This window comes from Phragmites australis, chromosome 19 (genome assembly GCF_958298935.1).
Source record: "Phragmites australis chromosome 19, lpPhrAust1.1, whole genome shotgun sequence".
Taxonomy (NCBI): domain Eukaryota; kingdom Viridiplantae; phylum Streptophyta; class Magnoliopsida; order Poales; family Poaceae; genus Phragmites; species Phragmites australis.
This window is the reverse complement of record NC_084939.1, coordinates 24,438,220-24,464,271: the sequence shown is the minus strand read 5'-3', so window position 1 is coordinate 24,464,271 and position 26,052 is coordinate 24,438,220. Positions and strand designations below refer to the sequence as shown.

Sequence of the window (26,052 nt, the reverse complement as noted above, 5' to 3'; positions counted from 1 at the left end):
CAACCTCACCCTCTTGGTAGAGACTGCCTGACGCCAGACCATGGCAACTGCTACCCTGTCCACCATAAGGAACGATCAAGATGGTGGCTGACAGGGTTCACAGTGGGCTCCGCGGCAGGAGGTAACCTGTGTTCCCTCGGCAGCAGGGAGTACGAGGAGTCTCCCACCACACTAGGATAGTCCATACGCTGACCTGCACGACTCGCTGCGCCATCGTGACCTATGTGATGTAATCCAGCGCCAGATGACCACCCAGATACAGGAGGACCGTGTTCGGCGAGAGCAGAAAAAAGGCAAGCGGCCCTGTCACTCTCCGTCCCCTCGCTGGGAGGCGTCGAACTCCTCCATCTCCTCGCCAGGGCCGCAAAATTGTCGGCTTTCTCCCCGGATGCGCGATGCTGCCCATCGACAAGCGGCACCTCGTTACGGTACGGGGTGTAGAACTTTCTTGGCCTGGCTGCGAGAGGTGTGCTGGCCAGATAAGTTCCGACCGGTCCTAGCCGAAAAATATGATGGTTCAACCAACCCAGAGGAGTTCCTGCATATCTACACCACCGTGGTGCAGGCCATGGGAGGCAACGGGAAGGTCATGACGAACTATTTCCCGACTGCTCTGGCCGGTTCAGCACGGTCGTGTATTATGAACCTCCCCCGCACATCAGTTTGCTCCTGGGAAGACTTGTGCGACCAATTCATCGCCAACTTCCAAGAAACCTACGCTCGACCAAGGGTCAAGGATGACCTGTATTAGGTCAGGCAGCGGCATGGCGAGCCCTATGCGACTACATCTGGTGTTTTACCGAATGCCAAAATACTATTTCAAACATCACGGGCGAGTCCGTGGTCATAGCGTTCTAGAGGGGGGTTAGAGACCAGAAGATGGTCAAAAAGCTGGTCACCAAAGAAGTCTGGAGCACTACCGAGCTGTTTGAGTTCGCAGACAAATGCGTGCAGGTTGCCAAGGCGTGAGAGCGCCAGATCATCATGAAGCCACAGTTGACCTTCGACCAACCCACCTCTTCCAAAGGGGTCGACCAGAAGGAGCAAAAGAAGGATATGCACAAGGCTAGACTACCTGACGCCATGGCTGTCGAGCAAACCGGCCAAATGCACCGATGCTTCGAGAAGAAGGACAGGAAGAAGGGCAGATGCTACTACCCGATCCACCGTGCCGACGCCCACAACTTGACTGAATGCAAGGCCGTGTGAGGCATCATCGACCAGGAGCTTGGGGAATGCAAACCTAGGCATAACGAAGATGGTGAGGGCAAGGCCAACCTTGACTAGTCGGCTCTGGGCTTCCAACAGGCTGAGTATATGGTCCACCATATCTTTGGGGCACCACGACGTATTCCTCTAATAGGGAGTACAAGTCGGTGGTCCGCGAGGTATGCACAACCATGTCAGGCCCGAGTCCGCATCATGATCCCTGGATGCTACTCCATTGTGGTCGAGCCCATGGTGTACAACATCCGAATGGGATGTGTGTTGGTCGATGGAGAGAGCTCCATCAACCTCCTCTTCGCTAACATGCTGGACGCCTTACAGATTCTAAGGAGTGCATTGAAAACATATCCTCCCTTCTTTGGAATCACCATTGGCTCTTCAGCCAAGCTGTTGAGCTGCTTGTCACCTTCGGTTTGCTGACCAACTTTAGGACCGAAAGGATCCTGTTTGATGGGGCAGACTTTGAGACCGCTTAGAATGCGATCTTGGGGCGACCAGCAATGGCCCAGTACATAGCCGTAACCCACTATGGATACCAGGCGATCAAGATCCCTAGTCCCAAGGGGGTGATCACTATTTTGGGCAATCTAAAGACAGCCCTGCACTGCGACAAGAGGAGGCTCGATATTGTCAAGCTAACTCTTGGGTCGTAGCCCGAGAACGTTGGACCCAGTGGTTGCCCGGTGAAGGTCCACATCGTCGCTAACCCTAACAATTGTCAGCTCAAGGCAGTCTGCATAGATGACGCCAAATAGGAACTCGAGCTCATCACTTTCCTCCGGGCAAACTTAGATGTCTTCTCTTGGAGTCTATCTGGTATGCTCGGTGTCCCTAGGGACGTGATCGAGCATAAGTTGTCAGTGCGACTTGACGTATGACCAGTAAAGCAAAAGGCATGTCGGTTCGCACCTGACCGAAAGGAAGCACTTCTTAAGCAGATTGACAAGCTCCTAGAAGCAGGCTTCAGTCGAGAAGTGCAGTACCCGAAGTGTCTGGCTAACCCCCTCATGGTCTGAAAGCCTAATGGTAAGTGGAGGATGTGAGTCGACTTCACCGACCTCAACAAGGTGTGCCCGAATGATCTCTTTTCTCTGCCCTGGATTGACCAGCTTGTTGACTCAACCGCCGGTAGCGATCTACTAAGCTTCTTAGATGCTCATTTGGAGTACCATCAAATTAGTATGAATAGAGCAGATGAGGAGAAAATTGCTTTTGTAACACCCTTCGGGGTCTTTTGCAATGTAAAAAAGCCTTTTGGTTTGAAAAGCGTCGATGCCACTTACCAGCGATGCATTTGGCTCATCCTTCAACCACAACTTGGTAGAAATGTCGAGGCGTACATTGATGACATGTTTGTAAAGAGCAGGACTAGGGCGATCTGGTCACAAACCTCCAGGAAATATTTGGCAACCTCCGGAAGTACCACATGAAGTTGGACCTGGAGAAGTAACATTCAGCAACCTTCGAAAGTAGCACATGAAGCTGAACCCACAGAAGTGCATGTTCGAAGTCCCATCAGGAAAGTTGCTCAGTTTCCTCATATATAGTCAAAGAATAGAAGCAAACACTGACAAGATCAGAGCCATTGACTGGATGGGATCTCCGACCAGGTTAAATGAGGTCCAGAAACTAACTAGGTGCGTGACATCTTTGAGCAGGTTCATCTCGAGGATGGGAGAAAAGGGGCTGCCGCTCTTCAAGCTCCTGAAGAAAAGTGACCACTTTTGGTGGATGTCAGAAGTAGAGGTGGCTTTTCAAGATCTCAAAAGTTACCTCTCTTTCCCTCTTGTACTAACCGCTCAGCGTCTAGACGAGGAGCTCTTGCTCTATGTTGTAGCTACCCCAGAAGTTGTGAGTGCAGTCCTAGTCATCGAACATGAAGGTCTTCAGCAAGCAGTTTACTACATCAGCGAAGTTCTACACGACACGAAGGCTTGGTATCCATAGGCATAGAAGCTGTTGTACGCCATGCTGATGGCCTCTCACAAGCTCTGGCACTACTTCCAGGCCCACAAAATCAATATAATCTCCTCGCTCCCAATTAGAGAAATCCTCCACAATAGGGATACATTAGGAAGAACATCAAAGTGGGCAGTATAGCTCAGGGAGTTCGATATTCAGTTCGTCCCCCAAATGGCTATCAAGTACCAGACACTGGTCAATTTTGTGGCCGAGTGGTTGTCCTTTGAGCATGAGCAGGAACAGCCACCAGAGGCGGAAGAACACTGAACCATGCACTTTGATGGGTCGTTCACGCTGAAGGGAGCGGGGACTGGAGTGGTCTTGACCTCGCCTACCGGCGACACCCTCAGGTACATAGTTCAATTATGTTTTTATGCCACTAACAATATTGTAGAATATGATGGCCTCTCATCAGGAATGAGAGCAGCCTCTGTACTTGGTTTGCTTGCTAGCAAGAGCGGACTTGCTACTAGTCGTAAACCAAATGTAGAAGGAGTTTCAATGCTCTGACCCAACAATGGTGGCATACCATGCTGAAGTGAGAAGGCTGGAGCGATGCGTTACCGGTTTCGAGGTTAAGCATGTCCTGCATAGGGACAACTTCGTTGTTGATAAGCTAGCCCATCTAGCTTCTTCTCGCGGACCTTTAGATACTACTGTGAAGAGATTGGGACAAAAATATGCTACGCATCGGTGGCCCACCCCTAGAGTAATTGGCAGGTCGACAGGTCAAATGGGATGGTACTGCAAGGGGTCAAAACTTGAGTCTTTGATCGACTTCAGAGCTACTCGAGACGTTGGGTGGACGAGCTCCCAACAGTAACCTGGTCGCTGTGAACGACCCCCAGTAGAGCTACGGCCAAAACTCCATTCTTCCTGGTCTTTAGCATTGAAGCAATGCTCTCCTTCGAGATCACCCTCCAGTCTCCTCGAGTAACCAGCTACTCGGGCGATGACCAGGTGGCTTGATGGGAGGATGACATAAACCTGATCGAAGAGTCCCACAATCACGCTCTAATTCGAGTAGTTCGATACCAACAGAGCGTCAGGCACTACCACGACCACAAGGGGCTGGAGCGGACCTAGGTCGTAGGCGACCTCGTCCTAAAAAAGATCCAGAATAAAGCATGTCGAAACAAGCTCTCCCCCAAGTGGGAAGGACCCTACACAGTGGTCGAGGTTACCCGACCTGATGCAGTCAAACTAGCCATGGAGGACAGGCGTGAACCGCATAACTCTTAGAACATAAACAAGTTGCGCATGTTCTATGTGTAAGGCTGCTCGAGCATGAGTCTGTTTGTCTATTTTGCAGGATCTCCCAAACAAGACCGAACTGCCCTCGGCATGTAAGATTTTTCGATTCAAATACAAAACGCTCTATTTTGCAAGATCTCCTGAACAAGAAAGGTCTCCTGTCAGCTTGTAAGTTTTTCTGATTCATAAGTTAGACTATCTGGTCGGCAGCCGACCAAACGGTCATGGGCTAGAACAGTTTAGGATTGCTTTTCATGCTACTAGTCTCTTTTTTTTTTGGCTCGGTCGCTCATATGGTGAGTACCAAATCGAGGGAATGAGTGAAAAGAGCCACTCACGTAGTGTCAGGGATATGGGCAGCTGAGGGTTAACGACCATGAGGCTATAAGTCCTAACTCGGGTCAAGTGATGGTTGCCATCAAAGGGCTTATCGTGCTTAGGGCTATCCTAGGAATCACAAACCTAGCTAGCGAGTGGTACTAAAAGCCTCGATCCCCTCTGGAAGTAACAGGCAATTAGAGCCAGCTCATCACATGAACACGGGGAGATGTTTATAAAAACACATCCTTAGGCTACAAAATGACCACTCGGGTAATGCCTGGGGGATGGTCCTAATGATTTTATTCAGTGTGTCCAGGATCCAAAGATACCCCTCAATAGGTCAAACCGGACAGTCAAAGGATGGAGCGTGCTACATACATAAATGAGTTTGCATGGTCGCCAAGCTCTACCATGGTCCGTTGAACACTGCCAAAGCCTTTAGACACTACCGGAGCAAGGTCGAGGTCGAGAAAGTGATCGCTGACACAGATAAGGGCAAGACAGGTGCCGAAGACTCTGACCTCAAGTAGGTGGTCTCCGACGGTCTCGTGAAACCTCTACTCGAGGTTACTTGCCTCCTCTGAGGCCACCAAAAACCAGTCGATATGACTGGTCACGGTATCCCTAGGAGTTGGGAAGACATGAACACTGGTGGCCTGGAGCAGCGAGTCGAAGGGGGTGAATGGCCGATTAACGAAATCATGGAAATACGTCCACCTTTGGTCATTTTACCTCGTCGTCCACTCCAAGTCCCTTTGCATCACGAGCAATTCCTCCTGGCAAGCTCGTCAGAAATAGGTAGCAAAACACGCATGAGTCAGTTGGTCGGGTATTACTGAGCTGGCCTCAGACTACACATGGCTTAGTTTGTGGTAAGACTGGCACACCTCAAAGATCACTCTGCGAGTTCTCTCGCTCGATTGTGAACCTGAGTTCACACTCAGCCACTGCTTCTTGACTGCGCTGGTCGTTGGTGTCCTCGATGGATGTGGTCGGGGGCTCAGAGCGAACAGGACGTTTAGTCAACTCAGGAACTCTACGACCACAACAACAAAAGCCCATCAAAGAAACAAAAATCTTCATTCAAAGTATGATACAAGCCTAAGTTCAATATGATATTTACTCTTCGATGGTCTCCACCCGGAAGAGAGACCCTACATGCTACACCACCCCCTGGCACTCCGTCTGCAGCCTCACCTCAGCTTTAGGACAGGTGGCCGTGACTCCTTCCCAGATGACCTCGAGGTTGAAGTTGGGGTCATGGCTATGGTAGCACTGGAGCACGTAACTCACCTCGTGTTTCGCCACCTTTGCCATAGAGCTAGGTGAACTTCTCTGCCAGGACGTTGATGGCATAGGCATAGCTTTGCGCGGACTCTTCATTCAGCTTGTTGGCTTTTGGCCAGACGCTCCTTAGAGGCCCCTGCATCGCCATAGAGGTAGCCTGAAGGAAGTCATGGGTCGTCCGCTCATCCTTCATTAGCCTGGAATGTCGAGCGATGAGCGTGGCCTTCTCCTCCAGAAGTACGACCTTCTCCCATTGAAACACGACATTCTCCCGCTGAAGCGTGTGCCTCGCCTCCTTTTCTTCAACCACCAGCCTCTCCAGCTTGGCGCATCTACGGTCTGCCGCATCCTTCTCACCGATCAGATTGTTGATGGAGATATGGAGGCTTGCGACTAGGGAGAGCATGTCAAAGGAAGGAGCAAGCCCCACGATAGGCTCTGCAAACGTAGGGGTCACAGATAGTGCTTCTGGCAACGGGGCCATTGCTGGCTCGGGGGCTGGGATATTCAGTCGAGACGCCGGAGGAGGAGTCATGACCAGGGTAGAAGACCTACAATGATAACAAATTGCGGAGCCAAGAAAGAACTCAAAGTGCCTACACCTAACAGGAGGACTTACCGCATAGCCAGAGGGGTTAGTACAACTATTGATCTCGCGAAGCCACTGAGTTGACCAGGCGAGGAGAAGGTCATATCTGCCATCAAGTTAGAGGCGCTCGGTGTCCCACGGGTGCACTTGGACGCCTCCGCAGAAGCTAAATACTCCGCCGGTCTCTTCTCCCCTTGTGTGGTCTGGTCACCCTTGGCTGGCTCAGGGCTTGGATGGTCGCTGCCCTACAGGCTGGCACCACTCGCCTAGTGTCGAGTGCAGATTAGCATCAGATTCTTTGACGCTGGCTTCTATGACCACTTCAGGTCAACAGCGATCACCCTCGAATCACCCTTGTCCGGATTGGAGATCGCATTCAAGACTATGATCTTCCGCTGGGAACATCAAGGTGAACTGATCTGCACCAGTATTATTGAGTCCAGGCCATTGGACACATACCACAAGGTGGGATATCTTGAGTGGGATCCCAAGGAGCCTAATGTTCTCCAGTGCATGGAAACCGACAATGATGATGGTAGCAACGACGACTTTGCCACCAACCAGAGCAGCCAAATAGATCGATTCATGTTCATGGCCAGAGGAGCCGATATCCCACCTGTTGACCCAATGATGGTAGATCCAAATGCCCTGGTAAACAATGGCATGAAAATTCCCGAGGATCCACCAGCGGTAACCATCACTCGTGGTATTGGTGTTGTCGGCGGAATACTGCCAGAGACATCTACAGCTAGAGCTTTACGTGTTCCTGAAACAACTCTCCATCGATGGACCGCGGAAGGTTAGTTACCTCCTGGTCTTTAACCACGACTTCTGGTGTGTACACCTCCACCGCCAGTGGCCCAATCATCGAGGAACGAGCTCCTTCAGGATAGCAAACATGGAGCAACATCATATCGACTACAGCCAAGTCTGGGCAGCGATGTTTTCAGCACTTCAGATGCTAATATCCAAGGAGCCCATCTGATTCTAAGATCCCTTCTAGAGTTGGATCCAACGAATCCCTTAACCCCTATGGTTAATTAGGTTAGTACCCTACTCGATGTAGCCTAGATTCAAGTTGCTCAAGTGAACAATCCTAGCAACTATAGGCCCCCCAGTTGGCAAGGTGCCGGCTAAATGAGCCACGAACGCGAGCATCCCCAAGTCGAGGAATCCTAGGCGGGAAGCTTGGGTGATCAAACCCGAGCACCACTTTGTGGGTCAAACTGTAACTGCCCTATCCATAGACGCAACAACCAGGAAGATATGAGGAATCATATTCCTCATTATCGGCATGATCTATGTATAGTGATAGACAACCGCCATGAGGAACATCATAAGGACGACCGCAGATCTCCAGGACGAGATGGTCGACGTAACTCCCCTGCTCGAAGGAACAGGCATGATAGTACTCCCCCACCTCCTCCTGAAGAATTCAATGGAGGCTGCGAAGCTTTCATACACGAGCTTCGGTCAATACAGTGGCCCGAGAAGTTCAAGGCGGACCCGATCTAGAAGTATGACGGGAGATCAACCTCAACGAGTGGTTACAGATCTATACCACAATTATTCGAGCAGCAGGCGGTGACAACAAGGTAATAGCCAATTATCTGCTGACCGCGCTCGATGGACTTGCTAGGTTCTAGTTGTTGAACCTAGCTCATAACTCAATCCGATCGTGGACTGAGTTGAAGGCTCAGTTCATAGCCAACTCTCAAGGCACATTCAAGCGCCCAGGAATTGAGAACGTTCTCCATCAACTGAACTAGGGTTAGGACGAGTCACTTCAAGATTTCATTTGCTGGTTTAGCGATAGGCGCAATAGGACCTTGGACATCTCTGACGAATCAGTCATCATCGCCTTCAAGTGAGGTGTTCGGGACATAGATATGCTCGGGAAGATGGCTACTCAGAAGATCTACACGGTCAAAGAGGTCTTCGAGTTGGCCGACAAGTGTACAAAGTGAGCGAAAGCCCAGGTACATGCCATGAACCCTCAATCTAGCAAGGACAAGCCCGAGTCCTCAAAGAATGAGGGAAAGAAGAACAAACCCGATGACAAGCGCAAGGGTCCAAATACGACTATAGCCGTGATCGACAGGAGTAAGTCGCGTAACACTGGAGACAACAAATGCCTAGGTCGAGGTGGATGGAAGTGGTGTCCCGTTCATTAGACCAGCCAACACGACTTCGATGAATGCCATGTCATCAAAAAGAAGATTGATGAAAAGCTCAATGTCGCTGTTGTTGAGCATAACAACAAACATGCCAAGCCGAATGTTAACGGTGACGAGCCAAAATTCCACAAGACCGACCAAAGTCTAGCACACATCTTCGAAGGATCCGCCACGTATGAATTTAAGAGGCAGTACAAGGCGGTCGAATGAGAGATCAATTTGGCTCTAACTGGGCCTACTCGATACCTCATGTGGTCGGAGGTTCCGATCACTTTCAATCAAGTTGATCATTCGGCTACAGTTCCACACCATGGTCGATACCCGGTCATGGTCCAGCCGACTATCCTCAATATCAAAGTTTTCCGAACCTTGGTCGACAGGGGTAGTTCGCTTAACCTCATCTTCGCCAAGACCCTAGACAAGATGGGGGTTCATAGATCGGAGCTTAAGGCGCGAGTTGAGCCTTTCCATGGCACAACCCTTAATTCATCAACCATACCCCTGGGCCAGATCGAGTTCCTAGTTACATCTGGCATGCCCGACAACTTCCATACAAAGAAGCTTACCTTTGATGTCACAGACTTCGAGACGATGTACAACGTGATCCTAGGCCGCCCAATGCTAGGTAAATTTATGGCAGTGGTGCACTATACGTATCCGATGCTCAAGATCTCAGGTCCCAAAGGGTTCATAACTATCAGGAGAGATCAGCGTACAATAGTCAAATGCGACAAGTAGAGCCCCGATATGGTCGAACACCTCAGTCGATCGGCAACCACTTCTATGGGTGCAGATTCCAAGCGTCAGAAGTATCAAGCCACTGTTGAGATCAAGTACTCCAAGCTTGTAAGTCTTTCTGATACTTTCAAGTCCAACGATGCCGCCAAGGGTGAGACCAGCAACAACATTGACAACAAAAGGGGTGATGGTGGCATCAAGGCAATACCCCTTAACCTATCTGAACTAGCCAAGACGGTTAAGATTGGGCCAACCTCGACCCTAAATAGGAACTTGAGCTCATCACTTTCCTCTAGGCAAACCAAGATGTGTTTGCGTGGCAACAATCTGATATGCTTGGAGTCCCTAGGGAGGTAATTGAGCATCGACTAGCTGTTAAGCCTGACTCTAAACCTGTGATGTAGAAGCAACAAAGATTTACGTAGGATACGAAGCAAGCCATCCAGGAGGAGGTCGGCAAACTCCTAAAGGCAGGCTTTATACGAGAGGTTTGTCATCCTACATGGCTTGCGAATCCCATCCTCGTCAAAAGTCAATGGTAGATGGAGAATGTGTGTCGAATTCACCGACCTCAACAAAATCTATCCCAAGGATCCTTTCCCTCTTCCTCGCATCGACCAGATCATCGACTCCACGACAGGTTGTGCATTACTATGTTTTCTAGATGCCTATTTGGGGTATCACCAAATTAGCATGGGAATAGAGGATGAGGAGAAAATTATTTTTACCACTCATTTCGGTGTAGTCTGCTATGTAAAGATGCCTTTAGGCTTAAAAAATGCTGGTGCTACTTATCAATGGTGTATTCAGAATTGTTTACAACCCCAAATTGAGTGTGATGAAGAAGCATATGTCAATGATATTGTAGTCAAGTCTAGAACCGAAGATGCATTGATTATCGATCTCAAGGAAACATTCGACATCCTCAGGAAGTACCATATGATGCTTAATCCCGAAAATGCACGTTTGGTGTTTCGTCTGGAAAGCTTCTCGGGTTCCTGGTGTCAAGTCGAGACATTAAAGCCAATCCTGGCACAATCGAAGCTCTTGATCAGATGTGGTCGCCTCAAATGCTGAAAGAAGTTCAAAAATTAACATGATGCATTGCAGCTCTTAGTTGATTCATTTCTAAGATGGGCGAGTGAGGGATGCCTTTCTTCAAGCTCTTGAAGAAACACGATTGCTTTGAGTGGATGGAAGAAACAGAGCGCACCTTTCAAGATTTAAAAAGGTATTTATCATCTTTGTTAATTCTTACACTGCCTAGCGAAGAAGAATAGCTCTTTTTGTACAATGCAACTACCCCACAAGTTGTAAGCATGGTCCTGATGGTCGAACGGGAAAGCCTTGAGAGAAAGGCCAAGGTCCAGAAACCTGTTTACTATATGAGCGAAGTCCTACACGACGCTAAGCTACGATACCCACAAGTGTAGAAGTTGTTATATGCAATATTGATGTCTTGTCAGAAGCTACAACACTATTTTCAAGCACACAAGATCACCGTCACGATGACATATCCGCTGAAGGATGCCATTTGCAAAAGGGAGGCTACTGGACGAATCGCCTAGTGGGCGGTCGAGCGCAATGAGTTTGATGTCAGATATGTGCCACACACAAGTGTGAAGTTAGGAGTACTAGCGGAATTCATCGCCGAATGGACACGCATTGAAGAAACAAGGCCAAGTGTGGTCGAAGACCACTGGACGCTCTTCTTCGATGGATCGCTCACGCTTCAAGGCTCGAGAGCTAGCATTGTACTTAAATCTCTATCGGGCGATGAACTCAGGTACATTGTTCAATTTGATTTTAAAGCTTCCAACAATATGACAGAATACGAGGGACTAGTAAACAGGCTCCACATAGCTGAATCACTTAGAATCAGGCGACTTCTCACGAAAGAAAACTCACAGTTAGTCATAAACTAAGTACAAAAGGAGTACCAGTGCTCGAATGACAACATGGTAGCTTACCTAAACAAGGTGCGAAAGCTCGAGCAGAAGTTCAAAGGGTTAGAAGTAACACACATCAGGAGGAGTGACAACTCCGGTGTGGATGAACTTGCTAGACTCGCTTCTTCCCGAGCTCTGGTACCCATTTGAGTATTCGTTTAGAAACTCCTCAAACCATCTATCACGATAGTTCGGTGAACGGATACTACCCAACTTGACTAGCAGTCTAGTCCAGTCAGCGAGGCAGAACTCGCAGACACGGATGCTGCACTACTCAAACGTGAACCGACTTGGATGACTCCGTACAAAGCCTATCTAGGAGGTCGAGACATCCCTAATGATGATGCATTTGCAGAAAAAATTTCTCATAACTCTAAGCTCTAAGCTTTGGTAAACGGCAAGCTCTAGCGAAATGGGAGTAACGAAATCTTGATGAAGTGCATCACGCAGGAAGAGGGTAATAAAATATTGCTCAATATCCATGGAGGCATGTGTGGTAATCATGCATCTTACCGCACCTTAGTCAGAAAAGCTTTTCACTAAGGATTCTATTGGCCGACAACCCTTCTAGATGCTTCTGAGCTGGTCAAAAAGTGCGAGAGCTGCCAATTTTTTGAAAGGCAGACCACTCAACCAGCCCAAGCTCTGTAAACAATTCCTCTTTCTTGGCTTTTCTCTGTTTGGGGCTTGGATATCCTAGGACTGTTCCCAAGGGCCCAAGGTAGTTATAAGTTCCTATTTGTGGCTATCGACACGTTCACTAAGTGGATCGAGGCCGAACCCGTGAGAAAGATAACCGTAGAAGCGGCTAAGAAGTTCATGAGGAGTATAATTACTCGATTTGGTATTCCACATCAGATAATTACAGATAATGGTAGCCAGTTCAGAAGTGGGACCTTCACTGTGTTCTGTGAAGAATTTGGCATCAAAACCTATTTCGCCTCAGTAGCTCACCCACAAAATAATAGTCAAGTTGAACGTGCTAATGGTATAGTCTTGCATGGCATCAAAACTCGGGTCTTTGATAGGCAAAAGGTTTACTCGAAACGCTGGGTGAAAGAACTTCTCTTGGTACTATGGGTCATTCGTACTTCGACTAATAGGACCACCGGTGAAACTTCGTTCTTCTTAGTTTATGGAGCAGAGGCAATGCTCCCGACTGAGTTACAGTTCGGATCATCACGAGTGGAAAATTACATTGATGAGGGGCAAGAGAAGTTATGAGTGGACAACATCAATTTACTCGAGGAGTATCACGACCGAGCATCCATTCGAGTGGCTAAGTATCAACAAGCGTTGCGTAGGTATCATAGTAAAAAGATTCAGCCTAGGAAACTCACTGCTGAGGATCTTATTCTATGAAAGGTGCAGAAATAGGGTATGCACCATAAGTTATCACCTAATTGGGAAGAACCCTATATCTACTCCAAACGATGAGATACTCGAGCACTCATGGAATATCGACCAACTCCAAAAGTTTCATTCATAGAAAATGTAAATTACAGGTAAGTCAATTACATTTGATTCGATTAACTACTCGATTACATACATTTTCTTTTCCATCTGACATGCGTGGCTAGTGCAAAGTTCACATAAAGTATTCACCTAGCTCTTGCAAATAGTGGAGGTCCTACCCCCCCCCCCCTTGAATGAGTCGAGGAATCTTTCACACTCCCGGATGGCAATTGATTGCGCCGGGAATTGGACACCAGCCATCGTAAGGGCCAGGGAAAGTGGCCGAGACAAAGACTCTGCTCATGCTAGAGCTGCTGACCAACGCTGGTGATACCAACGGAGAAGATGACCACACTCTCTTCACCACTGGGGGCTTGGGGATTCATCGCCGAAGACCTCATCGGCGACCTGGTCGATGATCTTTTCAAGATCACTACCATCTTCATCCCCTTCATCTTCTTCATCCCTCTCGCTCTCATTTGATTTCTCGTCATCAGAGGAAACAATGATGACCCCAGGAGGGACCATGGAGAGGGGCTTGGGTAGAGGAACCCTGCTTCTTCACTCTCTGGGCTTAGCTCATGGGACGACGGTGGAGTGGAGGCCATGGCTTCAAGCTCTATGAGTTCTTTGGAATAAAGAGTAGAGGAGAAGGAAGGAGATGGGGTGAGAAATGAATTGCCTTGGGTCCCCTCTATTTATGGCTACGGGAATGAGTCACACTGTGTAAACAGAGCCGTCAAGATCCGAAGCGATCACGTTTTCAAGATCGCCTCGATCGCGCGGTGCGTCCGGTGGAAGTTGAGGCGTTGCCAATACGGTATGACCTATCTAATCTCGGCAAGGAGGGTTGCAATGTTATTATTGCACATCAAATCAAAGGATGTGGTGAAAATAAGCACGAGCGGGAGTGGATTTTTAATGCTCACCTACCTGGCTTTTCAAATACACCAATGACCATAACATAATCTCAATCACCCACTCGGGGGCTGGAGTCATCGAGTAAGTGCTCGAGAAACGGAAGTCGATGCTTATGCTCTACTCTCCACTCGATCCAGCTATCGAGTGGAGAGTCATGGGCTACATCATACTTTTTTTGGTGTTTCTTGCTTCACTATCTATTTTTTGGTTATCATACCAACCTGAGAGCTAGAAGCTACATCGTATAATGTTAGTGCTTGTTCTCCACTTTCTACTCCAATTCAGTCATGGAGTGAAGAGACAGGGGCCAAATCAAGTATATTTTGGTACATATGCTCTACTCTTTGGGTTAATTATCACATCAAACAAAGAGTCGAGGGCTACATCGCATACTTTCGATGCTATGGCTTTACTCTTTACTCGATCTAGTCATCGAGTAGATAGTCGAGGGCTACAACACCATACACTTTCAATAACACATGTATGTTCATTTTTACTCTTAGATCGAATAATCTTCTCCTCGACCATAGAGTCAGGGGCTACATAATAATACCATACTTTTCATAAATTTTGTATATGCCTTTTGTAAAAGTTCATGTGGCTTTGCATCGACTGCTTTAGATAAGAGCTAGTAGAGGCGTATGTTGGGCTGATAATGGGCAACTACACCTAATAAAGCATAACGACACAAGAGATTGTTAGACATCTCACATGCAACGGCTAAAAAAGGTTCTGAAGCTCTAGTCGATCTCATGTGTGTTCTCTATTGAGTTCATATCCGTACGCTGGTTAAGCACGTAAGTTAGTGAAAGTTTGCAAAAGGTCATCATTATTTTCTATTTTCAGTTTTACACTAAGTCTTTTCCTTATTCTTACGGTTGTCTTGAGTGATTACTCGAGGGCCAATATTTCTAATCGTTTGTGTAGTTGAGTTTTCAGATATCAATGAATATTCGATCAATAAATCTTGAAGGTGGTCTACATGCCTACGAATCAAGATTGCATCTACTCATGCTAATTCTATTTCATCGATAAGGAAATTGTGAAAATAGCATGTTTGATAGGCAAAATGTCAACAATGTTTCATTGCAACTATCGGACAAGAATTCTACTACTCGACTAAGGAGAAAACTTTGGTGATATCCATTCACAAGAACACCACTTGAAATTCCCCTCAAGGGATTTTATGGTCCTAGAAACCTCGTCATGATAAGAAACTTCAAGCACGTCATAATCTTCCCGGTGGTAAGTTGAGTTCACTCGACGAAAGCTAAGAATTCGATCAAGGTTGGTAACTCCGGGTACTGATGGTACGACTTCGGAGATCATGCCTAATAGAATTGATCTTTCTTTCACCCAAGGAACAGCCTTCCATTCTAGTGGCTCCCAAATATCATCACCGAATGCGTGGAGGGAAACCAGCGTCAATGCATTATGCTTGGTTGGATCATCAATTTGCTCGCCAACCTTCAGGAAAAACGTGCGAGACTTAACTAGGAACAGTCGAGAACCACTCAGACCAAGTTGCCAGATCTCAAACTCGGGCATCAATTGTTCCAATGTCGCCAAAGCTCCTGATGGATCCCTTGAAGCCACTCCATCCAGAAAATCCTAAATACACCACCAAAACTTGCCACTAGAGATCTGAAACTACCGTGGTGGTCCGTTGATAAGATAAACATGCACTCCCTTCGTCATTTGAAGATTAAAGCATGACATCCTCAGAACAATGATGATGAATAATTTCCCATCCTTGCGCACTACGAACCCCTCCAGGTTCACCCAGAACACATCATAGGAAAGTGATGGGAGATTACAGAAACATCCGATCACCAGGTTAATTACCCTACCTTTGATCTGACGCCCTCTCTTGATGATGATCAAGAGCCCGTTCGAGGGCCCAATCATCTCCTAGCTATCGCTGACTAAACCTCGAAAATGAAGATAAAAAATTACTTCACTTCCTAGACGATAGACCTCCACTAAGCCATCCTCATGCACGAACGGTCCTTTCAGGATCCAAGGAGCAAATTATGATGTCCTACACACTTCACGCCATGAGGTGCAGACACAATGGAAGAAGGCAAAATCTTCTGGATACCGCAGTTTGTTGGAGATAGTGTCGAGCACTCCCAAAGGCAAAGTCGCTCAATCGGGAGTTTTTGCCATAAGATCCAAAGTGAAAGATGAAGTCTTTGAGTAGAAGGCGGATAGTGGTGGATGAAATTGAAGGGTGAGACTGCAGAGGAGGCAATGAGGCTAAGACAATGACGGTGGAGTTCTCCCATTAGGTAATTAAATAGGTCTTACCTTAAGATGAGACATCGAAATTATTTCCGCTTCGGATAAAAAATTATAGTGCTTCGATTGGCATGAAAAGCGGGATGATGGCATCATGCGAATCTCTGCATGCTCGTATGCATTCTGCAAGCATTAAATGCTCCTATAACCGTCGTTTCAAATTTCAAAAGGTTTCTTAACTCTACTCGGAGACAGATGTTGAGAAGTCAATATTACTGGCCCTTATCGAGTCTCGAGTGCGGATAACAACAGGGTGCTCGACTCAAAGGTGTTTCCACTTAATACTCAAAACATAGCCTCTTCTTATTCGATTTCTTTCGACTGTGAGTTTGATCTACCTTACTAGATCAGGCTTGGACATGGCAGTACTCGAATAGGTGCTTATAGAAATCCTCTATGCTGAGTAGAGTTAGGGGGCTACTATCGAATATTTAACTGTGGGCTATATACATATAAAGAGTATACCATATACGGATGGGGTATGTTGTGTGCATACTTAACAACTCTGGATATTATGGAACCAAATCCGCGGTACCTGATACGCCCAGAATCCAGAAGATGTATTCTAGGAAGGCCTCGATTGCTTACCCAACTTGAGAAGACTAGTATTCAGGATAGATCTATCTACTTGGACTACAAAGAAAAACTCCCTATGGACTATGACTGGGTAAAAGGCGGTACATCACCCTTATATAAGGAGGGGACCTAGACCCCCAGAGAAAGGCTCTCTTTTCTCTAGACTATTGGAGGTAGGCATCAGGACCTTAGCGCAGGAGGAACTCGGTGACTTTAGCTCTAGGTTAGACTAGATCTGATCTACTCCTTGTAATAGGTTTAGCCACATTGCCTATACTTGAGTGAATACATACAATCATCCACACATGACGTAGGGTATTACTCCAGCTGGAGGCTCAAACCTGTATACATCGCGTGTACCTTGCTTCATGCTCGATCTTTGATCTGTGAATGTAACCCCGTTATTTTCAGAAACATTTTCGAAAACAAATCCTTGACAGGGTTAACTGTGTGGCTCTACTGGGTGGCATCGTTCAACCCGGACTACAGAAACGTCGGTTGTGCTCGCCTCCACAGAGACGAAGAGCTATGAGCGCGAAGGCTAGGAGATTAAGGGGGCGACGAAAGGATTCATGGGGAACCGTGGGTTCTCCAATTTAAAGGGTCGTAGCGGTATCTCAACTGCTGCAAGGTCCGATCCACGCGAAATTCGAAAGGTGGCATGTGGGGAACCGAAATTCCTTCAGGTCCGGCGGCAATTAATGTTTCTCTCTCCCATGTTTTCCTCTCTCTCTTCAGACATTTAACCTCCCCTCAGGATGCAGTTTCCTGATTTGACCACTAAAGTGGGTTGCAAACTTATGATCACCTAGGGCCCAAGTGGTGCGCCCAGACCCAACCACGACCACATGGCATGCAGCGACCACGGACCTCTGCAGTGAACCACTCGGTCCACCATATCCACGAGTGAGCTTAGGGGCTAATGTCAGTGTAATAAATAAAGATATGCTTCACGAGACGAGCCCCACACCGCCAAATGTTAGACAACAGTAGGTATTTTCAAGATCGTGGCCTCATCGTGCGACTAGGGCGAGGCTCGTGCAAGCAGCCCCTAGTCACATATCAAAATCCTCTTGTTGTTCGCAGGGCAGCTACTCATCTTACTAGTCAAGTCTCATTTAATGTTGCCCACTCTAGTATTTTCCTTTCACATGCGCTCTCTTTCGGTGAAGCATGGTAGTGGGGCGGTGTGGTATTACAGTGCCTCATCCTGTAGCATTTAATACTGTGAGATGGTATGACAGGTGAGCGTGACAGTGTTCAGTGATGGTACAGGACGTGCAAGACGACCAGAGCAGGGTGGGCATGCTTATCCTCCATTATGATGAGCTAGGAATAGCTAGGCTTCATCAGGCATAGGTCTTTCATCTGTTTTGACATGGTCCATTTGTCTGAATATCTTTTCTCTTGGAATATAAAGGGGTGAAGACTCGACTTGTAGGGATACGAAATACACTCTGTAACAAGTTCACCAAATCCGTAAAAAAATACACATGATGTAGGGCTGTTATCCTACAGGAGGCCTAGACCTGAATAAATCCTTGTGTTCTTGAGTCCAGTTCAATATACACCCATTAGAAACTTTGAATACTTTTACTAATATTTAATTAAATTATAAGAATATCTAGTGTATAAAAATTATACAACACGTTGTCAAGGATTATCCCCTGACACTCATGTCAAAAAAATGGATCCGTTTCTCAAAGCCAAGGAAGAGAGGCCCGAGCTCCCACTTCCACGCCGCACAACGTGCGAGCCGAACACGGCCTAGTCAGGAGTAGGTGCAGGGGGGTCCACCGGCCAGCCAGTGAATATCCCCGCATGCCCGTCCGGTCATAATAGATCTGACACGGTCTGACGCAGCAGGGTGATAGGCGATACTCCTCGAGCCCGTCGATGATATCTTCAAGTCGTCTTTCTCCTTGGGCCCCGCGAAGGATACGCAATGGGACTTGTCACATTAATTGTGCCCACGCCTCCCTACCAGGCGGTGGCAGGGACTGTCGTACTCAGTACGACAGGCGTGGGGGGAGTGGTTAGATGTGACCGGCCACACTCCCCCTTAAATGCAGCATCGTGCCTCCCACCGATCGACACCTCATCATGGAGCCCTTGTGGGGTCCATCGGCAAGGGGCTTCTTAGGTCCTCAGGGAAATCTGGGTACTCGGGGACCAACTGTCCTTAGCCCCGAGCACCCCCTCCCGGATCTGGCTCTTCTCGGGTCCTCGGGGAAGTCTGGGTACTCGGGGACCAACTGTTCTTGGCCCCGAGCACCCCCTCCCGGACTTGGCTCTTCTCGGGTCCTCGGGGAACTCTGGGTACTCGGGGACCAACTGTTCTTGGCCCCGAGCACCCCCTCCTGGACTTGGATTTTCTCGTGCCCTCGAGGAGATGGTCCCCGAGGGATGGCGCCATGTGGCACTACGCTGTCCTGGCCTTGGGACTCGGGGACCCCTGGTTCCCATATCACCGACAGCAGCCCCCGGGCCCATCGACAAGCGATGGTCCAGAGACTGCGGGTGGGGCCCTATTTCTTCGAGGCTAATCACAGCATTGGTGCCACGTGGCTTTCGGTCACCCGGTGTCGAACCGTACTCTCCTTTGTACTTCTCCTTCCTCGATTTTGTTTGTACAGATGTCCCGGGATGCACTGACCAGGCCGAGCACCGGCAGTTCACCCCCGAGAACATAGGTTGCCCCGGCCACTCGTGCTCGACAAGCAGGACCACCTGAGCATCCAGCCCCCGAGCCCTCGCGTGGGATCCGGTGCCGAGGGCACGCAGCCCCCGGGTGCTTGCAAGTACGCCTGGCACGGGAATTTCCTTGCTCGGGAAACGAGTCCACCTGGCACGGTACACGCCACGACCAGTGAACGCTTTTCGCCCTGCGACCTCTCAAACAAATAGACTGGAGACGCGCACAGGTGGAAATGCAACCAAGAGTCCCCACGGTTCGGTGGTGTCTGGGGTAGGACTGACCAGGTCGAGCACCGACAGCTCGCCCCTGGGGTCTAAGCGGTCCCGACCACTCATGTTCGAGCGGTAGGATTACCCGAGAACCCCAGAGGCTCGGTAGTGCTCGGGGTACTACCAAGCTAGCCGGGCACCACAGCCACCATAAAGGACCTAGGTCAGCCATCGCCGCCTGTGCGGTACACCGACTACTGTTTGTCTTTGTCGTTCCGGAAAAGCAAACACGAGGGCGGGGTTTTGCGTGCGAGGAGACTGCCTCACCGAACAGATTCGCATACGAGGGTCCCGAGGATAACTCGGGAACAATAGTTTATTGCGTATGTATGAAAGGAAATTCATATGACTTTAGTGACTCACCGAGTAGGTGTCAGCCTTCCGGCTGACCAGGCCAGGAAAGGGTAGATGTCCTGAGCTCGGGGCGCCCGAGAACATGGATTCCCTTGTGCAGAGCGCTTAAGCCCCCAGGACATCCTTTTAGCACCCGAGCACTGCAAAACCCGGCACTTGAACCAGGGGCTAGGCGGTCCCGACCACTCATGTCCGAGCGGTAGGATTACCCGAGAACCCCAGAGTCTCAGCAGCGCCCTGGGCACTGAGGCCCTTGTGCTTGGGCTGCTTGGTTCTTGAGCATTTATCTGTAAGCTTAAAAATAGGTAAAGATTCTTTGCTTGGTGCGCTCTGTCAGTGCGGTACTCATTATAGCTTGCTCTTGTTTTTGACCCGAGACCTCTCGAATGCCCGGACCGGCGAAGTGTACAGACAATGATACGACAAAGAGGTCATATGATTCGGTGGTGCCCGGGGTAGGACTGACCAGGCCGAGCACCGACAGCCCGCCCCTGGGGTCTAGGCGGTTCCGACCACTCATATTCGAGCGGTAGGATTACCTGAGAACCCCAGAGGCTCGGTAGTGCTCGGGGTACTGCCATGCAGCCGGGCACCACAGCCTACCACAACAGACTTAGGTCAGCAATCGCTGTCTGTGGCGCATACCGACTGGGATCCTTTTTATCAACGGGAAAATGAGAGAGAGCGTGTTTTTCTCGCACGAGTCGAGCATCTCACCAAGCAGATTAACATATGAATTCCAGAGGAAAAAAACTCAGAATAAGAGTAATATGGACGTATATTAATGATTCATACAGGAGTGACAAAAATAAATAGCAAGTGATAACTTACAGGGTTGGTATCATCCAACGACCCTCTGGTGTTTCCCCCGCAGCCTGGACAGGCGGGTGCCTAAGGAGTGCTTACGCCGCACGCAAGGCACTCCCAGGGCTGGTGTCACCAAAGTTGAGTTTGCGCCGTATCGGCGCTCGGCGTTGTCCGGATGCCGATCTTGCGGCAGGGACGATTGCTGCTTGCTGCGGGTTCGGCGGCCCGCCCGCGGTGGCCGCGGCTCTACTGAGCCCAGCGCCGTTGTCCCCGGTGCAAGGGGGCGCCGTACGAGCCGACTGTTGATGCCGTTGAGGATGAGCCGGAGCTGGGGCCCCATGGGCCCCGGTGTCCACTTCTTCACTCGAGTTCGAGTCAGTGCGCTGAAGACGATGTCCGCTCGCTATGTTTCCTCGTAAAAAACGAGGCGGGATCAAGGATGAAATCCCCCTACCTGGCGCGCCAGCTGTCGGTGGATGAACACCACAAGCGGGGATCCTGAGGGACCCCCTTTGAGATTCGGCCGGGGAGCTGATTCTGGATCTACCTCGTACGTGGGGTTAATGCGAGTGTATGGGACTTAGGTAGGACGAATGATCGTCGGCTAGTAGGAGTAAAAGCACAAGGGATTTAGACAGGTTCGGACCGCACGGAGGTGTAACACCCTACTCCTGTGTGTCTGATGTGTTATTAATGCTCTTGGGATGCCTTTCTCTGGATATCAAGTCTTGAATTTTGGTCGTCTTGAGAGCTTCGGCTTCAGCTTCAAGTGAAGGTGCCGGTCTCTCTAAACTTTTCTATGAAGTGCTCCCCCCCTTTTATCCTACTGGGGGGGAGGCTCGGCGTGTCCAGAAAGAGGGCACAAGTTCTCGTAAACCATAAATGGAAAACAACCATCATGGGTCTACAATTTGATGTTATAGGGGGTTGAAAATGCGCCCCTTGGATGGTCCCGTCGGCCTTTACACCCCAATTTTAGCAGGTGCAAGGGGGCCCACCGGCCAGCCACTGAATATTCCCGCATGCCTGTCCGGTCATAGTAGATCTGACACGGTCTGATGCAACAGGGCGACAAGCGATACGCCTCGAGCCCGTCGACGATCAAGCCGTCTTTCTCCTTGGGCCTCGCGAAGGATATGCAATGGGACTCGTCGCATTAATTGTGCCCACGCCTCCCTGCTAGGCGGTGGCAGGGACTGACGTACTCAGTACGACAGGCGTGCGGGGAGTGGTTGGATGTGACCGGCCACGCTCCTCCTTAGATGCAGTATCGTACCTCCCACCGATCGACACCTCATCGTGGAGCCCTTACGGGGTCCACCGGCAAGGGGCTTATCAGGTCCTTGGGAACTCTGGGTACTCGGGGACCAACTGTCCTTGGCCCCGAGCACCCCCTCCCGGATCTGGCTCTTCTCGGGTCCTCGGGGAACTCTGGGTACTCGGGGAACAACTGTTCTTGGTTCTGAGCACCCCCTCCCGGACTTGGCTCTTCTCGGGTCCTCGGGGAACTCTGAGTACTCGGGGACCAACTGTTCTTGGCCCCGAGCACCCCCTCCAGAACTTGGCTTTTCTCGGGCCCTCGGGGAGATGGTCCCCGAGGGATGGCGCCATGTGGCACTGTGCTGTCCTGGCCTTAGGGCTCGGGGACCCCCGGTTCCCATATCACCGGCAGCAGCCCCCAGGCCCATTGGCAGACGATGGTCTAGAGACTGCGGGTGTGGCCCTATTTCTTCGAGGCCGATCACAGCATTGGCACCACATGGTTTTCTGTCGCCCAGTGTCGAACCATACTCTCCTTTGTACTTTCAAATTTTCTTCATTGAAAAATGTAATTAGCTAGGATATCCATCGAGTAATGGCCGGCGATTGAGAGTTGGAGCACCCCCTCCCGGACCTGGCTCTTCTCGAGTCCTCGGGGAACTCTGGGTACTCGGAGACCAACTGTTCTTGGCCCCGAGCACCCCCTCCCGGTTCTAGCATTTCTTGGGTCCTCGGGGAACTCTGGGTACTCGGGGACCAACTGTTCTTGGCCCCGAGCACCCTCTCCAGGACTTGGATCTTCTCGGGTCCTCGGGGAACTCTGGGTACTCGGGGACCAACTGTTCTTGACCCCGAGCACCCCTCCTGGACTTGGCTTTTCTCGGACCCTCGGGGAGATGGTCCCCGAGGCATGGCGCCATGTGGCACTGCACCGTCCTGGCCTCGGGACTCGAGGACCCCCGGTTCTCATATCACCAACACAACCCGTACACCAAATTCGGCTGAACCACATAGTCTTCTGTTGCTCAAAAAATTCTAATTTTTTTTACATGTTCCATAATACATGTGCAACCTGCTTTAATTAGATTCACTCAAAAACATGTGTAAAATTGAAACTAAATTTTTTAAAAAAGACTACTTTGTAACTTCTAACAATTGTTAGGTGTCAAATAAATTCTCAAAATCTGAAAAATTTGACTAATATTCTTCTTATGTGATAGACTAATTTCTAAAATTATTTTTAGCCCTAGGTTATATGGGAAAAAAATAAGTTCTTTTGTAATGCTTTATTTATATTTATTTTTATCATCCTATACGGCCCATCCAGCATCAACTCATTCAGACCACCAAACAGAATCTTGTACTAAATTGTTTCATTCCATACAACCAATTAAACATATTTTCATATCATTACATATATCTAACCAAACAACCTACTCGTATCGCCTCATCTAAAACCATTCCATCCAATTACATCCCATCTAAAACGATCTCATTCCATTCAAACTTATTCAACCAACAATAGCTACTAAGTTTCTTGCCAAGAGCGGCCTTTCTGTGCCTTGAGCGGCCTAATTTGCTGGCTATCCGGTTTCTTCACCTCTCAACTCTTGTCTGAAACGGAGTTTGAACTATCAAGCAACATCACATCCTGCGGAATTTTTCTATTTTTAAATAAAAAATTACAAATAAATGTATCTATTTTGAAAAATTGCAGGACGACAAGTTAAAAATAAAAATATTGTATTTCAATGTTCTCAAAATTCAAAATACTATCAAAAAATTCTAAAAAATTATGTGGTGTAGAGAATGCTATCATCTCACTCACAAAAAAATTCAGCTCAAATAATTACTTGTGCTATGAGAACAAAAAAGACAAAATTTTCAACTAAAACTCACCGAGTCCGATCTCTCTAGAACACGATTGACTTGCGCAGATAGAGTTAATCCAGACACTTGCCGTGTCCATGTGTGATGCTCGCGCGCGCGGCGACAAGGAAACGACAAGGCCTGAACCCAGTCGGCACAAACGAACGAGTGATTGGTCCTCGGTCAAAGTAACTTTTTGATTTTGGAATGCTAATACGAATTGCTAGTTAGCTGATCAGCTAAAAAGTTTCTTTGAAGAGAGACGACTCTTGCAAAGTCTAGCTATAGCTGGATCGCCCTGATGTGATCGTTGTTCCTCATGATTCTTATCGCAATGCAGCCAGCTGTTTGACAAAGGATCGAGAACAGTGATAAGAGATGAGGTAGAACATGGGCGAATATGGACGGAATGCAATAAGAAACCGAATAATTCTATCTCCCAAAAAAAGCAAAAGAGAAAAAAGCTCAACAAGTAGCCTGAGGCACCGCTCTCCCAAACGTCAAAAAGTGGCGCCAACAACCACTAGCACTACTGCATTCTCCTGGTCCTCGTTTCACACGCATCCTACGCGTCCAAGTCCACACTCTACGTGTGCAAGCCTTTGATGGTTTTGGAGCATGCAGAGACACTGAGCTACCGCGCCATGCACGGTTGCACCCTATAAATAGACCAACTTCACTTCACTCCGCCACACAACCAAGTCACACACACCGGCACCGAGCTAGCTAGCAGCCAAGATGGCGACCAGGCATCTGTTTCTTGCCATCCTCGTCCTCCTTACTATAGGCATGGTCACCGGTGGTGGAACCCGCAAGCTGGGTTACGGCCCTGGCGGAGGAGGTGGCGGCGGCGGTAGCGGCGGTGGCGGTGGTGGTGGGTATGGTGGATCTGGGTATGGGTCTGGGTCAGGATATGGTGAAGGAGGTGGAAGTGGAGGTGCTGCTGGTGGGTATGGACATGGTGGTGGAGGTGGTGGTGGTGGCGGTGAGGGCGGTGGTGCAGGGTCTGGGTATGGGTCCGGGCAAGGCGCTGGCTACGGAGCTGGCAGTGGTGGTGCTGGTGGGTATGGAAGCGGTGGAGGGGGTGGAGGTGGTGGTGGCCAAGGCGGTGGTGCTGGTTATGGCCATGGAGGTGGCTCTGGCTCTGGCTATGGAGGTGGTGCTACTGGTGGTGGAGGTGGGGATGGTGGTGGCGGCGGTGGTGGCCAAGGCGGTGGGTCCGGCAGCGGCTCAGGCTATGGCTCTGGATATGGGTCCGGTGGAGGCTTTGGGCAGGATGGTACTTAAGCCGGAGGTGGTGACGGTGGAGGTGGAGGTGGTGGTGGATAAGGTGGAGGATCTAGCTATGGCTCCGGCTCTGACTCTGGATACGATGGTGGCAGCGGCAATGGACACTACTAAGCTCATTGTCAGAGCCAACTGCGAAAATATATAGTTACAGGTGTGTCATCAGTGATGACTTTGTCTCACTGCTTTACAGAAAGCTTGTTTGAGTGTATGTAAGTAGCTAAAGCTTTGTACCGGCCTTGCTGCTTTACATAACTGGCAAGGACTAAGAAATAAATAAAGCGACATATGGAATTAATTATATCATGAACACTTCTGTGTTTGTATATGGAACAAACAGTTTACTTAAATAACGAAGTGTGATGTGGAAGCATACACGATTCACAGTACATGTCAACCTGGCAAAAATATTCAACTGAAGGAGAGTTTCCATTGACCTCCAGATTCACGCTGAACTTGCTCTCAGTAGTGCTGCAACATTTTCAAGGCACATCCAGTTTCCTAATGCTAGAATCTTGTTGCAGTCCATGGATAAACTCACCAGGCAGAACTTCAGTTCCATCTCTAGCTAGCTACTCTCTACAAGCCTGGTGATCTACTGATTAATGTTCTTACAACATGAATTTCCTCTATATCATCTGATCTAATTGAACACCCATTCCTGTTCATTCTGCCCTGAACATTTTATTTGTAGTTTAGCAATTGCTAAGAATCAATCTTGTTGTTTTAAACCGTCTAAGTACTAGAGATC

The 26,052-nt window shown here is 48.9% G+C and overlaps 1 protein-coding gene across 1 annotated transcript; it reads left to right on the top strand.

Moving 5' to 3' along the window:
- Positions 1 to 24,720: 24,720 nt before the first annotated feature.
- On the top strand, positions 24,721 to 25,602 carry LOC133900046 (glycine-rich cell wall structural protein 2-like). The gene has a single exon (XM_062341126.1). It carries the CDS (start codon positions 24,753 to 24,755, stop codon positions 25,299 to 25,301), a length of 549 nt encoding a protein of 182 aa, XP_062197110.1. The 5' UTR covers positions 24,721 to 24,752; the 3' UTR covers positions 25,302 to 25,602.
- The last annotated feature ends 450 nt before the right edge of the window (positions 25,603 to 26,052 follow it).